General features: G+C 37.1%; 1 protein-coding gene across 2 annotated transcripts in view; it reads right to left on the bottom strand.

Annotated features, from left to right (window-relative positions):
• The window catches only part of p4htma (prolyl 4-hydroxylase, transmembrane a), a 38,453-nt gene that overhangs the window by 4,742 nt on the left and 17,524 nt on the right, over window positions 1-16,187 (bottom strand). For both annotated transcript variants that reach the window (XM_056448897.1, XM_056448898.1), the window contains exons 3-7: window positions 10,699-10,874; window positions 7,685-7,775; window positions 4,057-4,222; window positions 217-396; window positions 44-134 (exon numbers count right to left, since the gene is read on the bottom strand). In XM_056448897.1, coding sequence (XP_056304872.1) covers window positions 44-134; window positions 217-396; window positions 4,057-4,222; window positions 7,685-7,775; window positions 10,699-10,874 — 704 coding nt within the window. The remainder of the gene's footprint in view (window positions 1-43; window positions 135-216; window positions 397-4,056; window positions 4,223-7,684; window positions 7,776-10,698; window positions 10,875-16,187) is intronic.

Below are 16,187 nucleotides of genomic sequence, written 5' to 3'. Positions count from 1 at the left end.
AGCTTACCACCCTCTGTTGCCACAGAAACAGGGCATGGCTCACCTCCTCCTCATAAGTCCGGTTGTCAGCGACGGGGAAGCTGGTTTCTCCTCCACTGTCCGCAGAGTTCAGATACAGCAAGACCGTCAGATATCTGTGAAGAAGAGACTGTTGTATTTCCTATAATGTTTTAAATGGTCAGCTAAATTAGACACAATATCTTATCAGGATTATACCTGCATGCCACCTGGTTGGAGGTGTTTGCTGCCAGATGTGTGTGGGTGCAGCTGTTGTCAGGGTGGGTGGGACTGCTGTCGTGGTGGGCGTGGCTGAAGCCGCCCTGCTCATAACGGACAACTTCCATTGCCTCGCTGAGATCGACCAATGAGGACGGCAGTCGTGTTAAACGGGTCACTCTGGAGAAAGATTGAATCATTGCCTGTGCTTTCTGTGTTTAAACTAATTCTGTTTTGTGACCTATAGGCAGGCCCACACGGAATCTGCGCGCGCAGATTTCTTCAGATTTTTAGCCCATCATTGATTCTGTTTATTTACTTGTGTAAATGTGTGTAAATTCATATTCAATCAGTTTTTAAATTAATTTCAGTAATATTATTGACTAATATGAAAATATTCATATGATTTATTTACAATACAGTTTGTACAGTAATATTTTCTGTCTTTTAGTAGAGATATTATATAAGAGACTTGCTTTGTTTACAAAATAAAGTGGATCTAATTGGATTTGCATTGTAAACATTAAATAAATGTTAAAAAGGAATTACTTTTTATTTCATATTTTAAAGTTTCAGTTATGATACTCCCAAAATCATTCTGCATAAATCCGCAGATTTTTACAAAAATTCTGCGCAGAAACAGCAAAAAAATGTCCGCAAATTCCATCTGGCCCTACCTATAGGTCTAGTAAATAACCAGACATTTAGCAACTTTGCATAGTATTGGTAAAGAAAGCAGAACAAACCATCGGTGAACTGGGTTAAAGGATAGTCTTCTTAAAGTTTTAAATTCTCTCATCATCTACTCACAGACTTGACTTGACTTGTTTCAAACCAGTTTGATTTTTGTTTGTTAAACAAAGTCCCTTTAAGGCAAGTCAATTCACTCGGCAGCCATCTTTGGAATGCCTCTCGGGCAGTATGCTCATGCATTCTGTCTGAATGGGGAAACATCAAATTCTCCAAAATTGCTTGCCAAGCTTACTATAAGATTTCATATTAGGAATCACCAATAAAATTAAAGCCTCCTTAGTTTCATTTCTAAATGCCTGAATCACTCAAAAACTGCAGAAACTCACGTCTGGTCCAAGCCTCTCCCATGGAGTAACATCAGTTTTAATCAATCGCTGACTGGCTCCTGTACTAGTAGGCGAGGCTTCACTCGCTATATTGACTGTAACACTTTTCCCCATTCAAAACTATATGAGTGACACGTCTTGTGTATTCTATAGTCTTTGACAAAATATCTTTGTTGTGTTCTATAACAGAACTAAAAATTCAATTTAATTCAATTCATCTTTATTTCTCTAGCGCTTTTACTATGTAGATTGTGTCAAAGCAGCTTGACATAGAAGTTTTAGTTAATTGAAACAGTGTCAGTAGGGTTTTCAGAGTTTAAGTTCAGTGGTTTAATTTTTACTGCTAAGAGTCCAAACACTGAAGAGCAAATCCATCGATGCGCAGCTCCACAAGTCCCAAACCAAGCAAGCCAGTGGCGACAGCAGCGAGGAACAAACCTCGAGAGCAACCAGGCTCAGTTGGGCACGACAATTTCTCCTCTGGCCAAATATCCTGTGCAAGGCTGCAGTCTAGGTGCTAGTCTTCAACTAGTTTGAAACAAGTTCATGTCAAATCAATAGTTGGCACTAAACAAACATTATGTCATTATTTACTTATCCTCCTGTCATTCTGATACATTATAGAGGTTTTAGTGTAGAACACACAATTATTTTTTCTCTTAATTTTTTTGTATTATTTTTTTATTCATTTAAGTTTTGGAAAAATACTCCTGAAACATGCTTCACAACCATCCTTATCCTGATCCAAACATGCATTACTTGTTTCTTCTGTGGAACACAAATGAACATGAACTAAATAATTACAGTCAATAAAAAGACAACTGAAAACCATCCATGCAAAAACTAAAAGGTTCATATGACTTGTTCATATAATAAAAGTCAAAAGGAAAAGTCCCAAACAAAATGATTACAGCAAAACAAACAACGAAAAAAATGTGTTTTGCTCATAAAAGTCAAATTATTTTTGTCCTAATACTGAATTGTTTTTGCTCATATAATGAAGATAAAAAGGTGTCCGTTATTTTGGTCATACAGTGAAAGACAAAGAGGAGCCCAAAATAAAACAAAAGTAAAAGGAAATATGTGAACTATTTTTGTTCAAACAATGAAAAGAAGAGAAGGAGTCCAAAAAAACAAGGATCAACTGTCTTGTTCATGTGTTGAAACTCAAAAAGAGAGCAGCTTCCAAAATAGCCCATTACTTGAGTAGGTACTACATTTTAATTTACTACACAATCGTTAGAAAAGTGAGTTCTGTAGAGTATGAATCGAAACCTCCAACGTTATCATTTTCACATGACCTCTATGCGTCAGTTGTGTCGATTCACTCCTATTCAAAATCTGTGCGTGGCCTCATAGGATAGTAAAGTGTACATTGGATGTGTACTTCAGAATCTTGCTGGATGTTGTAGGTTGTCCAGGTATTTCTCACCTACTGTTTTACCAATATGAATTCTGACATTCTACTCCATTCATTAATTTAATTATTTTGCTTTAGCTTTGTCCCTTATTTATTAGGGGTGGTCTCAGCGGAATGAACCACCAACTATGTGAAGTTTATTTATAAACTAATATCGAGAGGATCACGTGCTTATGATTGACCATGGCTGGACCCGCATTAGTTAACACATGATTCTCCAGTCATATGATTCACAAGTCACTATAAATAACCATAGTCTTCATACCACAGTCATCTTTGTCTTGAGGAATCCTTTCTTCCACCCCTATTCCTCCCCCTTTTTTCCTCGATTGGGCAGCATGGTGGTCCAGTAATTAACACTGTTGCCTCACAGCAAGAACGTCACTGGTTCAAATCCTCACTAAGCCCATCATGCTTCTGTGCAGTGTTTACATGTTCTCCCCATGCTCGCATGGGTTTCCCCCGGGCTCGACGGTTTCCTCCCACCGTCCAAAGACATGCGTCATATATAAATTGGCACTACAGTCGAGTTCTCAGCCAACACTATTTTTCCTTCATAAAGCAAATTCGTCATTAAGCGGGCAGAGTTCCCGAGATCTACCTGAGCTCAATCTCCCCTCTTGCTCTGCAAACGGGAGGGAGCCCAGGGCTCAAGGATCTTATGAGCTCAGAGCTCACTCCTGGGACAGCATGCCAAACAAGCTTTATTATCAATCATCAGCTAAGTGTGAACTCCTGAGTCCAGCTCATGTTTTACGCAAAGGATGCCTTTCCAGCCACAACCCAGTAGTGGGAAACACCCATACATGCACTCATACACTACGGCCAATTTAATTCATTCAATTTACCTACAGTGCATGTCTTAGGACTGTGAGGGAAACCGGAGCACCCGGAGGAAACCCACTGGAACACGAGGAGAACATGCAAACTCCACATAGAAATGCCAACTGACCCAGCCAGGACTCAAACCAGCGACCATCTTGATGTGAGGCGACAGTGCTAACCATTCCACCTGACATACTACTCCAAACAATGTAAATAATTGAGGAGGAGTCAAAAACATATAGTTTAACTATATTGTTAAATAAAGTCACTGAACTGTTCTTGTGCAAACATTGGAAGTCATTGACAGAGTCCAAAACAAAACTGTTATTTTGTTAGTACAATAGAAGTGTCCAGAAAGAAAAAACAAAACTGTCTTGGCAGCAGACAGGCATTGGAATGGCACTGGATTGATATGAGGCGAGTAAATATTGACAGAATTGTAACTTTGTTCTGTGGTCTGCTGTGACGGATTGAACCAGGCCGTTACTCTCTTCTCCAGCCATCAGCAAGCATTACCTGTTCCTGACGCTCTTAAGAAGGTGGTGTGTGCCCTCTCCAAGGTACAGTCGTGTGTGTGTGCTTCTCTGTCTGACCTTGGTATGTCCGTCCAGGCCTTGAGCAGCGCTGCCGTAATGCAGCACTCCTCCACTCACACGCTTAAACTCCTGCAGAGACAAAACTCCTGCAAACACACACCAATACAAGTCAGCTGCGGCTTTAATGTAGAACAGTAGGAAATATATCACAGTCCTATAAGTTTGCTTTAGGGTATTGCTAAGGTGTTCTGAACCTTTTAAAGGGAGCCTATTATGCTACTTTTTACAAGATGTAAAATAAGTCTCTGATGTCCCTCGAGTGTGTATGTAAAGTTTAAACTCAAAATATTCCACAAATACAGTTTTATAACTCTTTGAAACTGCCCCTTTTAGGCTTTGATCCCATTTGGGCCATTTTGGTGACTGTCGCTTTAAATTCAAATGAGATTGTGCTCTTGTCAAAAGAGGGTGGAGCTACAAATGCCTGTGTGTCAGCATAGTGGCAGATTCAAAAACAAGATTAACGTCCTATGTTAATGAGGGAGAGACCCTCACTAATGGGTGGGGCTTTCACCCTCTGATGACGTACAAAAGGGAGAATGCCAATCAAAGTGTTTCTGCAGACTGTTTTTATCAAGTTTGATTACAAAACAAAAATAATTAACACATTTTTACCATTAGAAGCTGGTTGTATTCACAGACTGTTGCCACACAACTGTGTTTAAACAAAGTGTGCCACACGCCTGCTTTTGAGTGACGCTCCCAGCCGTTAGATCGCCCCCAGGCTGCAGTACAAGTCATAAAGCCCGCCTCCACCATGTTAATGAATGAGACTTGAGTCCAAATAAAAAATTACACTTGCAATAAAATCTCCCGAAAGATGTTTTGGTCAATTAAGGCACTGGTTATCAAGCTGATATAGGCTCAGATGTTCATTTTTGTAAAGTGTATGTTTTTAGCCAGTAATTTAATGCTATAAAAACGAGGCGTGTCATCGTGATTGACAGTTGTGATTGACAGTTTCTCTAAACAGACCGTTGGAGTTTCAGGAAGAGATTGAAGTGTTATTATTCGATTTCTATTCGATTCAACATATATTGTTTTTATTAAATAAAAAAAACAGCTTACATCAAATTTTTTTTAATAAATCATATATTATTGCTTGTTTTTAAATGTAAGTGCTTATATTAATTTTGCGAGCCTGTTATAGTGCAGATATGAGTGGTCAAATAAGAAGTTCGGGAGGGGCGTGGTTGATTTGACGTAAAAATGTTTGGTTGGAAGCTTGATTCCGCGGTTCCACCTCTGGCTCCATTAGGTAGTCCCTTCTGCACATGCCCAGGCTTCAATTTCAGCAGTCTTTTGCGACAGTTTGTCCCTGTCATGAGGCATTTTGCTTCAAAGCATTCAATGGGAAAAGGAGCTGTCGCGTTGTCCATATATTTCACAGTCATTAGACGCGTTTCCACTATCGCGCCTAAAGCGAGCGAGCCAGGGTGGGCCAAGGCCAGTTGCGTTTTCACTGTCAATTCCGGAGCCTGATCGGACCAAAGCGAGGCTTTCTCGGGGCCAGCGGCCAGCCTTTTTCGGCCCGCCGAATACCTTGGGCCAAAGAGGGCCAGCTTCGGCTTCGGGGCGGAGTGAAAAGAGAGGCGGACTTTGCCCGAGTCTGATAAAGATGGCATGCAGATCGCACACAAGCACATGCAAATAAATAAATAAATAAGGGAAAGAAAACATATAGCTGGTCAGTTTAAGATAGGCTATTCCATATAACACCTTATAGGCTAGGGGTCTTTTTGCTTATGATCGCCCTTATGTTTACATTTTAAATGCAAGGCTGTTGCATAAATTAATAAAAGTTTTAATTTATAAGTGACATTTCTCTGCTGCGTCCTCCTTAATGTTTCAATTATGCATAATAATCTTTACACTATATTTAAGACAGTAAAGGTTGTCGAGAGTTTTTGTCAAGTTTAAAAGGTGTGTTTGTGCGTGATACGTGCCCGTTAGATGATTGTATGTGAGTGAGAGAGCGGGCAAAAGAGTGCTCGCGAGCGGCTGGGTTTCTTTTTTTATTTATATCGGAGATAATACAATATATGAATATAACAGAAATACATAAAACTTTACAAAATACGTGTCCACTTTTGTAGGCTCAAAACAGTACTGTCATATCTCGATAAAATAGAATTACAAATATCAGCTATTATAAAATCACATTAGCCTAGTGGTAAAGTGCGCAGACATATAGCACCAAGGTGCTCACAGCAACCCGAGTTCAATTCCGGGCTAGAGGTCCTATGCCGATCCTTCCCCTCTCTCTGCTCCCAATGCTTTCCTGTTTGTCCTTCACTGTCCTATAACATTAAAGGTGAAACCCCCTTAAAAATTATAAAAAATAAATAAATAAAATAAATAAACCAATATAAAACAAACAAAAGCTAGCTATAACACTGTAGGTATACAATACATAAATTCAACCGTTTTTAAGCCATATATAGCTTTCATTTTACAAAGGCCAATCCAGAAAAAAAGACTTTAGATCTATCAAAACGAGGATGTTATAAAATACATTTCATGCCGAGTTATTACTGGAATATTTCTGTGGTTTCATATTATGGATAGGTGCGCTCACTGCGCTGGGTCCCTACGTTAGTGGCGAGACCACATTCTGTACGATGCCAACAGTTGGTTGGCGAGTAAAGGAATATAATGGATGGAAACACACAGGCCTGAGCGTATAGACATATATGACATATAAAACATATACATTTAAAATGAGTTGTCTTTCATTTTAATCGTTTCGTAATGATGGGATGCGGTTCTTTATTTGCCCGATTCTCATTGAAGTGGGCGGGTTGTGTGACGTTTGATTTGAGGGATGTTCTGGGGGCGGGGTTTGCTTGACACACTGCGAGCTACTAGCCTGACAGTGAAAACACGACATGATTTCGGCCGCACTACTCAACCTCCTGGGTGATTGGCCCGCCCGGCCCGATAAAAGCCCTGGCTCACACTGGCCCGGCAGTGGAAATGCAGCTATTTATTTAAACGCTTTCTAAAAGTGCATAATAGGTCCCTTTTAAAAGGAACATCATGTATTAATAGGATAGGTTACCCAAAAAATAACATTTACTCCTCATTTACTCACCCTTGTTCCAAATCTGTATGGTGTTTTTTTTCTTCTGAACACAAAAGAGGCTGTGGTGTGTTTGAATACTATAAATATGAGCAACAGCCATAGAGACGCTTGCCTGCGCAAATATCACAGATCAAATATTGTTGATGGCAGCGATACAATGGAACAGGCGAGAATAACAAGAATAGCATTTCTGTGTTTTTCTCCTTTATTCGCGGGTCAGTGGGTCTTCACTCTTTCCCCTCCGGAACCGAACCACAGCGGGATGCTCTCCAGACAATAGGGCATGGGGGACCGGAAGAGGGGACGTTACCTCGGTGAGTCCGTATGCCAGGCGGATGTGTGTGTGTGTGTAAACCCCCATATTAATGAGACTTTAATAGGATCCATCCGGAAGCTACTAGAAAACACTGCATGTCGTGTCATTGTATCAGACCCACCGCTCTCACACACACACTTCACTTACCAGAAGGGTTGGTCTCAAGCCCGGTGTGGATTTTCCGTAAATTGTATGAGCTCAGCCAAGATCCATCAGTGGACTGGGAAAGACTCAAAATCTGCAGCAGAACAGATGCTTTTTAGAATCTTCATGTTATTAATCTGCCTCGGTTTAACATATTCACTCTCTCGCTGTGAGAGGATAATTCACCCAAAAATAGCACTGTGACATCTTTTTAAGGGATAGTTTACCTAAAATTGAAAACCCCGCCATAGTTTACTAATCACTGACTTGTTCCAAACCAGACTGGGTCTTTTTTTGTTTTGTTGAACACAAAAGAAGATATTTTAATGAATGTTGGAAACTGATAAACATTGATTTCTATAGTATTTGTTTTTCCTTCTATTAATGTTGTTGCTAGCGCATTACAACAATCATTAAAATATCTTTTTTGCTATTTTGAAAAAATATGACAACCAATCCATTAGATCTGTGAACCTACACTGGTCTTACAGTTCGGTTCGGTTACGATTATCATGCCATTGATTAGGTTCAATTCGAAATCTCGGTGCATCACGGTGCATTGACGATTGCTTTCCATACACAGTTTTATATTTTCTTTACAGCACAGCAATTCTTGTATTAAAATGTATACATATATTTATATTTATTTACTATTTGCAATACAATTTTGTCCTTTAATACAAACAGTCAGATATATAAACTGTACCTTTAAACAATACGAGCATTTACAGCAATAATCAAATAAAAATATCCCGCTCGCTTTCTGATCCTTGTCTACCAAGTTCTTACACCCCTTTGATTGGTCACGCGCTCAACAGAAAGGGCTGCGATTGGCTCTTGTGGGCTGCGCTCTTCACAGATGAGTGAAGAAACAATTAATTTTGACAACCCTACAATCCATTGTGTATGGTGGCCAGGAAAGCATCCAAATAGAAAAACACTAACAAACTGAGAAAATATCTTTAGTGATTTGACAACAAATGCAAATACAAATGCAAAGTTTGAGTATTTTGTTCTATTGAACACAAAATAATATATTTTGAAGAATGTTGAAAACCGATAACTATTGATTTCTATAGTATTTGTTTTTCCTACTATGGATGTCAGTGGCTAGTACTTTACAACATTCTTCAAAATATCTACTTTTCAACGAATTATGACAGCCAATCCATTTTGTATAGGGGCCAGGAGAGCTTAAACATTCAGCAAGTTAAGAAAAGATCCAAATAGAAAAACACTAACAAACTGTGAAAACATCTTCATTGATTTGACAACAAACGCAAATACAAAAATGTGCAGTAAATAATGCAGACCACAACATAAATATGTCAGAGGAAGCCAAAAAGTGATAAACCCAGCTACTTCCTGTTTAGAGTTGAGTTGAATTTTTTTGTTTATTTTAAGATCCTGGTCATATGATTCCTTATTATTTGTATATTTTTAGGCGCAATAATCTGACGAATTCCACAATTAACTTTAAATAAAATGTTATTTTGTATAAAATCATAAACTGCATTCGGGTTCATCACTTTCTGGGTTCACACTCTATTTGCATGTGTTTTCTTAAAGGGATAGTTCACCCAAAACTAAAAAATCCCGCCATCATTTACTCGTCATTGACTTGTTCCAAACCAGTTTGAGTTTTTTTGTTCTGTTGAACACAAAAGAAGACTTAACAAGCAATCCATTGTGTGTGGTAGCAAAGAGAGCCCAAGTTAAGAAAATATCTGACAACAAATGCAAATACAGAAATGTGCTGTAAATAATGCAGACCACAACATAAATATGTCAGAGGAAGCCAAAAAGTGACAAACCCGGCTGCTTCCTGTTTAGAGTTGAGTTGAGTTTTTTGTTTAATTTAACGTCGTGGTCATACGATTCCTTATTATTTGTAAATTTTAGCCCTAATAATCTGAAGAATTGCACAATTAACTTTAAATTAAATCTTATTTTGAAAACAACTGTAAACGGCAGCCTGGCACGTCAATTTTTGGAGTCTGCACTATTAGTAGTGCATTTTTCTATTTGCATGTCCTTTGTCAGCCTTCCCAGAGCTTCAGCTTTACACTTGCCTTCTATCTATCTATCTATCTATCTATCTATCTATCCATCCATCCATCCATCCATCCATCCATCCATCCATCCATCTATCTATCTATCTATCTATCTATCTATCTATCTATCTATCTATCTATCTGTCTGTCTGTCTGTCTGTCTGTCTGTCTGTCTGTCTGTCTGTCTGTCTGTCTGTCTGTCTGTCTGTGTATATTCCCAGAGCTTCAGCTTTACACTTGCCTTCTATCTATCTATCTATCTATCTATCTATCTATCTATCTATCTATCTATCTATCTATCTGTCTATCTGTCTGTCTGTCTGTCTGTCTGTCTGTCTGTCTGTCTGTCTGTCTGTCTGTCTATCTATCTATCTATCTGTCTATCTATCTATCTATCTATCTATCTATCTATCTATCTATCTATCTATCTATCTATCTATCTGTCATGTACAGCATGTGTTTTCTTAAAGGTGCAGTTCACCCAAAATCAAACATTCTTGCATCACTTACTTTGCGTTCAATTGTTCCAAACCAGTTTGACTTAGTTTTTTTCTGCTGAACATATTAAAAAGAAGATATTTTGAAGAAAGCTGGAAAGTAACTGTATTTGTTTTCCTTATTATAAAAATCAATGGTTACAGGTTTTCAGCATTCTTCAAAATATTTAATTTTGTGTTCAACAGAATGAAGAAACTGCAAAAGATTTAGAACCACTTAAGAAAGAGTTATTAGTGAGTATGCTTTCATTTTTGGATTGACTATCCGACATTTGAGCTCTCTTGGCCACCGTAATTGTAATTTCCACCGACCACCAAGTTTTCAAACTATTTTCCATTACGTATGTTCCTCAGAAGAAATTAAGTCGTAGAGGTTTGACATGACACAAGGTTGAATAAATGATGACAGAACGTTCATTTTGGGGTGGACATCAGCAGTTATTGTGTAATGGTGACAGTGTCTGACCTCTTCCCTCTGCAGAAGGCCATCCTGGTTGAGGTCAAGGAGGCTGAAGAGCTCGTCCTGAGTGAGCTGCTCCTCCTGGTCAGGATTGGTAAGAAAAGAGCTGTGGGTCAAACCCTTCAACTGCGCCAGCTGCATTACCACATTACTCTCCTCCACACTCAGGAATCCTGGGATCTCTGAGACAAAACAATATGCAGGTGTCAGTTTGTTTATTGCATCCAATCAATAACAGGAAAATGCCATTCTTGAAAAGAATCAATTTTTAAATTCAGTAAGGATGTATTAAATTGATCAAAAGTGAGAGTGAATTCTTTTTTATAATATTAAAATGGTTTTAATTCAAATATATGCTGTTTTTTCTTTATATTCATAAAAAAGATGTATAATTATTAGGGCTCATCTTCGCAGAATTGTTGCACTTTGGCCACATTGGATGGTTTGTGAGAATGAACCACCTATTTAAGGTAATGCTACAGAATCTCAATTGGATTCAGGTCAGGACTTTGACTAGGCCATTCCAAAATCTTACTTTTTTTTTTTCTTCGGCCATTCACAAGTGGACTTGGTGTGTTTTGGATCATCGTCTTGTTGCAGAACCCAAGTTCAATTTAGCTTGAGGTCACTAACAGATGGCCAGACATTCTATCTTTCTACAGCTATCTTTATGAGGACTTCTCTTTGACATAATGATTTTTATACTGTACTGACAGTATATTCTATCCCATAGCACAAACCCTACCCCTAAACTAAACACTCGCAGGAAACATTTTGCATTTTTATAATTTCAAAATACTTAAATCTGTGTAATTTATGAGCTGTTTTCCTAATGGGGAATTTCCGAATGTTATCGTTTTATATCTATGTTAAATCTTATAATACTTTACAAAATACTTTAAAAACTTATAATACTCTTTGAATATAAATAATCCTCTATTATACAGACTTTTAAAATCATTAGTATTCAAAAACAAATAATAGCGTACAAACACTGATGTTTCATAAGCATAAAAATTATTATATATTTGATACTATAATGTTTATTTAATTAAATATAAACACAAATAGTATAATAAATTCCATTATAGCATCATAAACGACAACTTTTTAGTTTTACTTTTAATTTGTTTGGACAAAATAGTAGCTATTTTACATATAAACCATTTGCCAGTTATTATAAATATATACTTCATAAAAATGTCATACTAGTATACTACACTATAAAACCCAACAGTCAACTTTATCAAATTAAATGAGTGGTTTACTCAATTTACTGAAAGTTAATTCTACTCATCTGAAAAGAGTTTTGAACTCAGTGTTGAAGGTAATGTGCTATTTAAGTACCTCATTACTTCAACTTAAATGGAGTAAGTTCACAGTACTCATATAGATTCGTTTTTAACTTAAATGGTTTGTAGCAATCGCTTTCCTCAAACGGGTTAAGTTGCCTTAAATTTTGGGGTTTTACATTTTGAGTTGTTTTCATTTATTAAGTTTATTTGTGCTCAATTTGCTTCGTTTACTCAAATAGATTAAGTTTACAGTATTCATTAGAATTACAGTAGTTTTTGAGCTTAAATGGTTTGTTGCAAGTGGATTCCTCAAACGTTTGCGTTACCTTAACGTTTCGGGTTTTACAGTGTAATAAACTTGCATTTTACAAGCATATTTTTGCTAATTTTTAAACAGTTATGATCAAATGAATGCTCCATGTTTCCTCCATGACGATGGGTGGTGTGGCGAATGTCAGACGGTTGCTCTGTTCTTGCTTAGGTGTTAATTTACAGGCAACTCTATGAACAGTTAAAGTATCAGCAGATGATCTTAATGTGTTAAGCCTGTGTGTATTTAATCTTTTGTAGCAGTAAGTGTGTGTGTGAGAGAGGCAGACAGAGAGAATGTGAACATTATCAGATTAGACTGAAGGATTAAAGGATCACAGTCACACTATGCCGCTCTAATCAACAGAGCTGCAAACAAGTGTTAATGCAATCAATTCTCCTTTGGTGACAAGCATCATGACAAGCATCCTTGGTGAACGTGGAAGTGGGCAGTAAATCAGCACAGGTCAGTGTGAGGCCAGTTCCAGAAGAACAGCTGCTGTGTTAAAACTGACTGTCTTCAGAAATGGCATGAAAAAGAGTTACCCATAGAAAAAAGTTGAACTTTTCATGATCACTTTAAACTAATTGACCATCCTATGTAGCTGACTTGAAAGTGTTATAATATGTTCTTATTTGTTTTTGCAACTGGCCACAGAAGTTATTTTGAGTTATTTAGTTATTTATTCTGATCTAAAGAGTTATGTTTAAATGTCTGAAAAAATGTATTTAAAAAAACAAGAATTCTAATATATGATAGATAAATGAAAAAAATATAATATATTTATATTAACAATTTTTTAAAAATGTACTTTATAAGTATATTATTAATATTAATATTATTAATTCTAAAAGGAATGTAATAAACAAATACATTTTTAAAATATTTCAAATGTTATTTTGAGAATATATAAATGATTTATAAATATTATTACACAAAGATGGATGGATGGATGGACGGATGGATAGGTAGACAAACAGATAAACAGATAAAGATGGATGGATGGATGGATGGATGGATGGATGGATGGATGGATGGATGGATGGATGGATGGATGGATGGATGGATGGATGGGTGGGTGGATGGATGGATGGACGGATGGACGGATGGATGGACGGATAGTTAGATGGATAGTTAGATGGATGGTTAGACAAACAGATACACAGAGATAGATAGACGGACGGACAGACAGACAGACAGATAAGACAGACAGACAGACAGACAGACAGACAGACAGACAGACAGACAGACAGAGAGAGAGATGGATGGATGGATGGATGGATGGATGGACAGATAACTTTATTATTATGTAAAGAATTAAAACTATAATGATGATATTATTATACAGAGTAATGGTCACATTTGTAAATGGCTATGACTGTGAGCAGTGGCCATTGAGATGGCAAATATAATGAATTGTGCCCATCCTCCTCTCTGAGACTCATGGTATTGCCTGACCTATTGAGAGTGTTAATGAGACTGTGCCATTAATGCGTTCCGGCAGGGGCCATTGTTTTCTCTGAGATGAGTGAGAGTGCTCAGTGACTTAGATTACTGTATATAGGTTTCATCGTCTTTGTTCAAGCACTATTCAAATGTAGATAATGCATAAGCATATAGAGACGCGCGCTCTTCATAAAGCCCTTCCACATGGTTAGAGATGCGGTCGCTCCACTCATTAACTGGGCTGAGGGGAAGGAACGGGTCCTGGGAATGGAGCGGACAGGAAGTGAGGGCCATTTCTGGGGTGGACATTGTGTAGAGCTCCCAGCAGGAGAAGAACAACTCCTGAGCATCACACACACGCACAGACGCCACTCCAGCCCTCTCACACTTACACACTTCCTTTCACACACCTCTGTCACAGCCAGCCTCCCTAGAGCTTCAGCTTTACACTCGCCCTGTCTGAACCCTCTCAAAACAAACACACATTAATAATACACATCTGTTTATGTCACTACAACTAATTATATATCAAATTAGGATCTATCCATCAATTAGCATCCAACCATCTATCCAAAACATTTATCTATCCTGTACAAATGCATCTAATCCTTATCTATCCAACCATCTGTCTGTCTATTCAACCGTTTATTTACCCAACTTCAAGTCATCTGTCTATCCATTTACCTATCTAGCTATTTATTTATCTATTTATAAGTTGGTCTATCCAACATAAATATGTATCTTTCCAGGCTATTAATCAATCACCTATAGATCTATCTATATATAAATATATAGAATTAATTATCAATCAAACCATCAGTCTAATTAACCATTTAATTACCCAACTCAAAGTCATCTGTCTATCCATTTATCTATCTAGCCACTTATTTATCTATATATAAATCGGTCTATCCAACATCTATAAACCATTCAAAACTTATCTATCCAACCATTAATCAATCATCTATAGATCTATCCATCTATAAATATATAGAATCATTAATCCATCCAACCATCTGTCTAGTCAACTATTTATTTACCCAACTCAAAGTCATCTATCCATTTATCTATCTAGTCATTTATTTATCTATATAAAAATTGGTCTTTCCAACATCTATAAACAATTCGAATGTGTATCTATCCAACCATTAATCAATGATCTATCCAACTATATATATATATAATTTTTTTTATAACATATATATTATTTATAACATCTATAATGCTGCCTATCCAACAACTAAACCTATACAAAACATTATCTATCATCTCTAAATCTATTTAAGCCTTTATTTAAGCCTTTTTTGTTTTGTCCTGTCTCTGTAATCCTGTTGCACTGTAGAAGCTCTGTCACGAAAACAAATTCCTAGTATGTGTGAACATACCTGGCAATAAAGCTCTTTCTGATTTCTGATTTATTCATCTATAACACTGTCTATTTCAACTATATGCAGCTATAACACTGTCTACTCCGACTATATCCATCTACAAAACTGTCTACTCTGACTATATCCATCTATAACACTGTCTACTCTGACTATATCCATCTATAACACTGTCTACTCCAACTATATCTATCTATAACACTGTCTACTCCGACTATATCCATCTTTAACACTGTCTACTCCAACTATATCCATCTATAACACTGTCCACTCCAATTATATCCATCTATAACACTGTCTACTCCAACTATATCCATCTATAACACTATTCCATCTATAGATGTGCCTATCTAACCAACCTGCTGTCTATCCATCTATAAATCTGTCTAACTAACAATGTATCTATCCGACCATCTATATCCATCTATAAATCTGTCAAATCAGCAACTTATCCATCCAAACATTCGTCTACCCATCTATAAATCTTTAAACCTAAAGATTATCTATCCATCGATAAATCGGTCTATTCAAGCATCTGTTTATCATCTATCAATCTAAAAACCGGTCTGTCCAGCCTGATCTCATGAGGAAACGTAACTATTTTACATTTTGTTAGTTTAGTGGCTAATTCATAGGAATTGTCCAAGTTTAGTCATATGAAAATTTATGATTTTAAAAAGGAGGCATGGCTCCCAATCCCACCCCTAAACCCAACCGTCATTGGAGGATGAGCAAATCGTACTAAATTGTACAAATGAGATAGTACAAATTCATACGAATTAGCCACTAAATCAAAAAGTTATGAAATGCCATTAGATTGTGTTGATCTGTTCAAGCATCCATTTGTCGCCTATCCAATGATTCGTCTACCCAAATAATTTCTCCATCTGCTTATTTAGCCATTTATTTTATATATCCATCTACTTGTATAGTTGAATGCAAAATAATCAGCCCTCCAGTGAAACTTTTATTCTTTTTCAAATATGTCCCAAGTGCTGTTTAACAGAGCAAGGAAGTTTTCACAGTATTTATTATAATATTATAGTATAGTTTTTTTTT

This window comes from Danio aesculapii, chromosome 23 (genome assembly GCF_903798145.1).
Source record: "Danio aesculapii chromosome 23, fDanAes4.1, whole genome shotgun sequence".
Taxonomy (NCBI): Eukaryota; Metazoa; Chordata; class Actinopteri; order Cypriniformes; family Danionidae; genus Danio; species Danio aesculapii.
The sequence above is the reverse complement of the archived record's forward strand: the minus strand, read 5'-3'. Positions and strand labels throughout refer to the sequence as shown.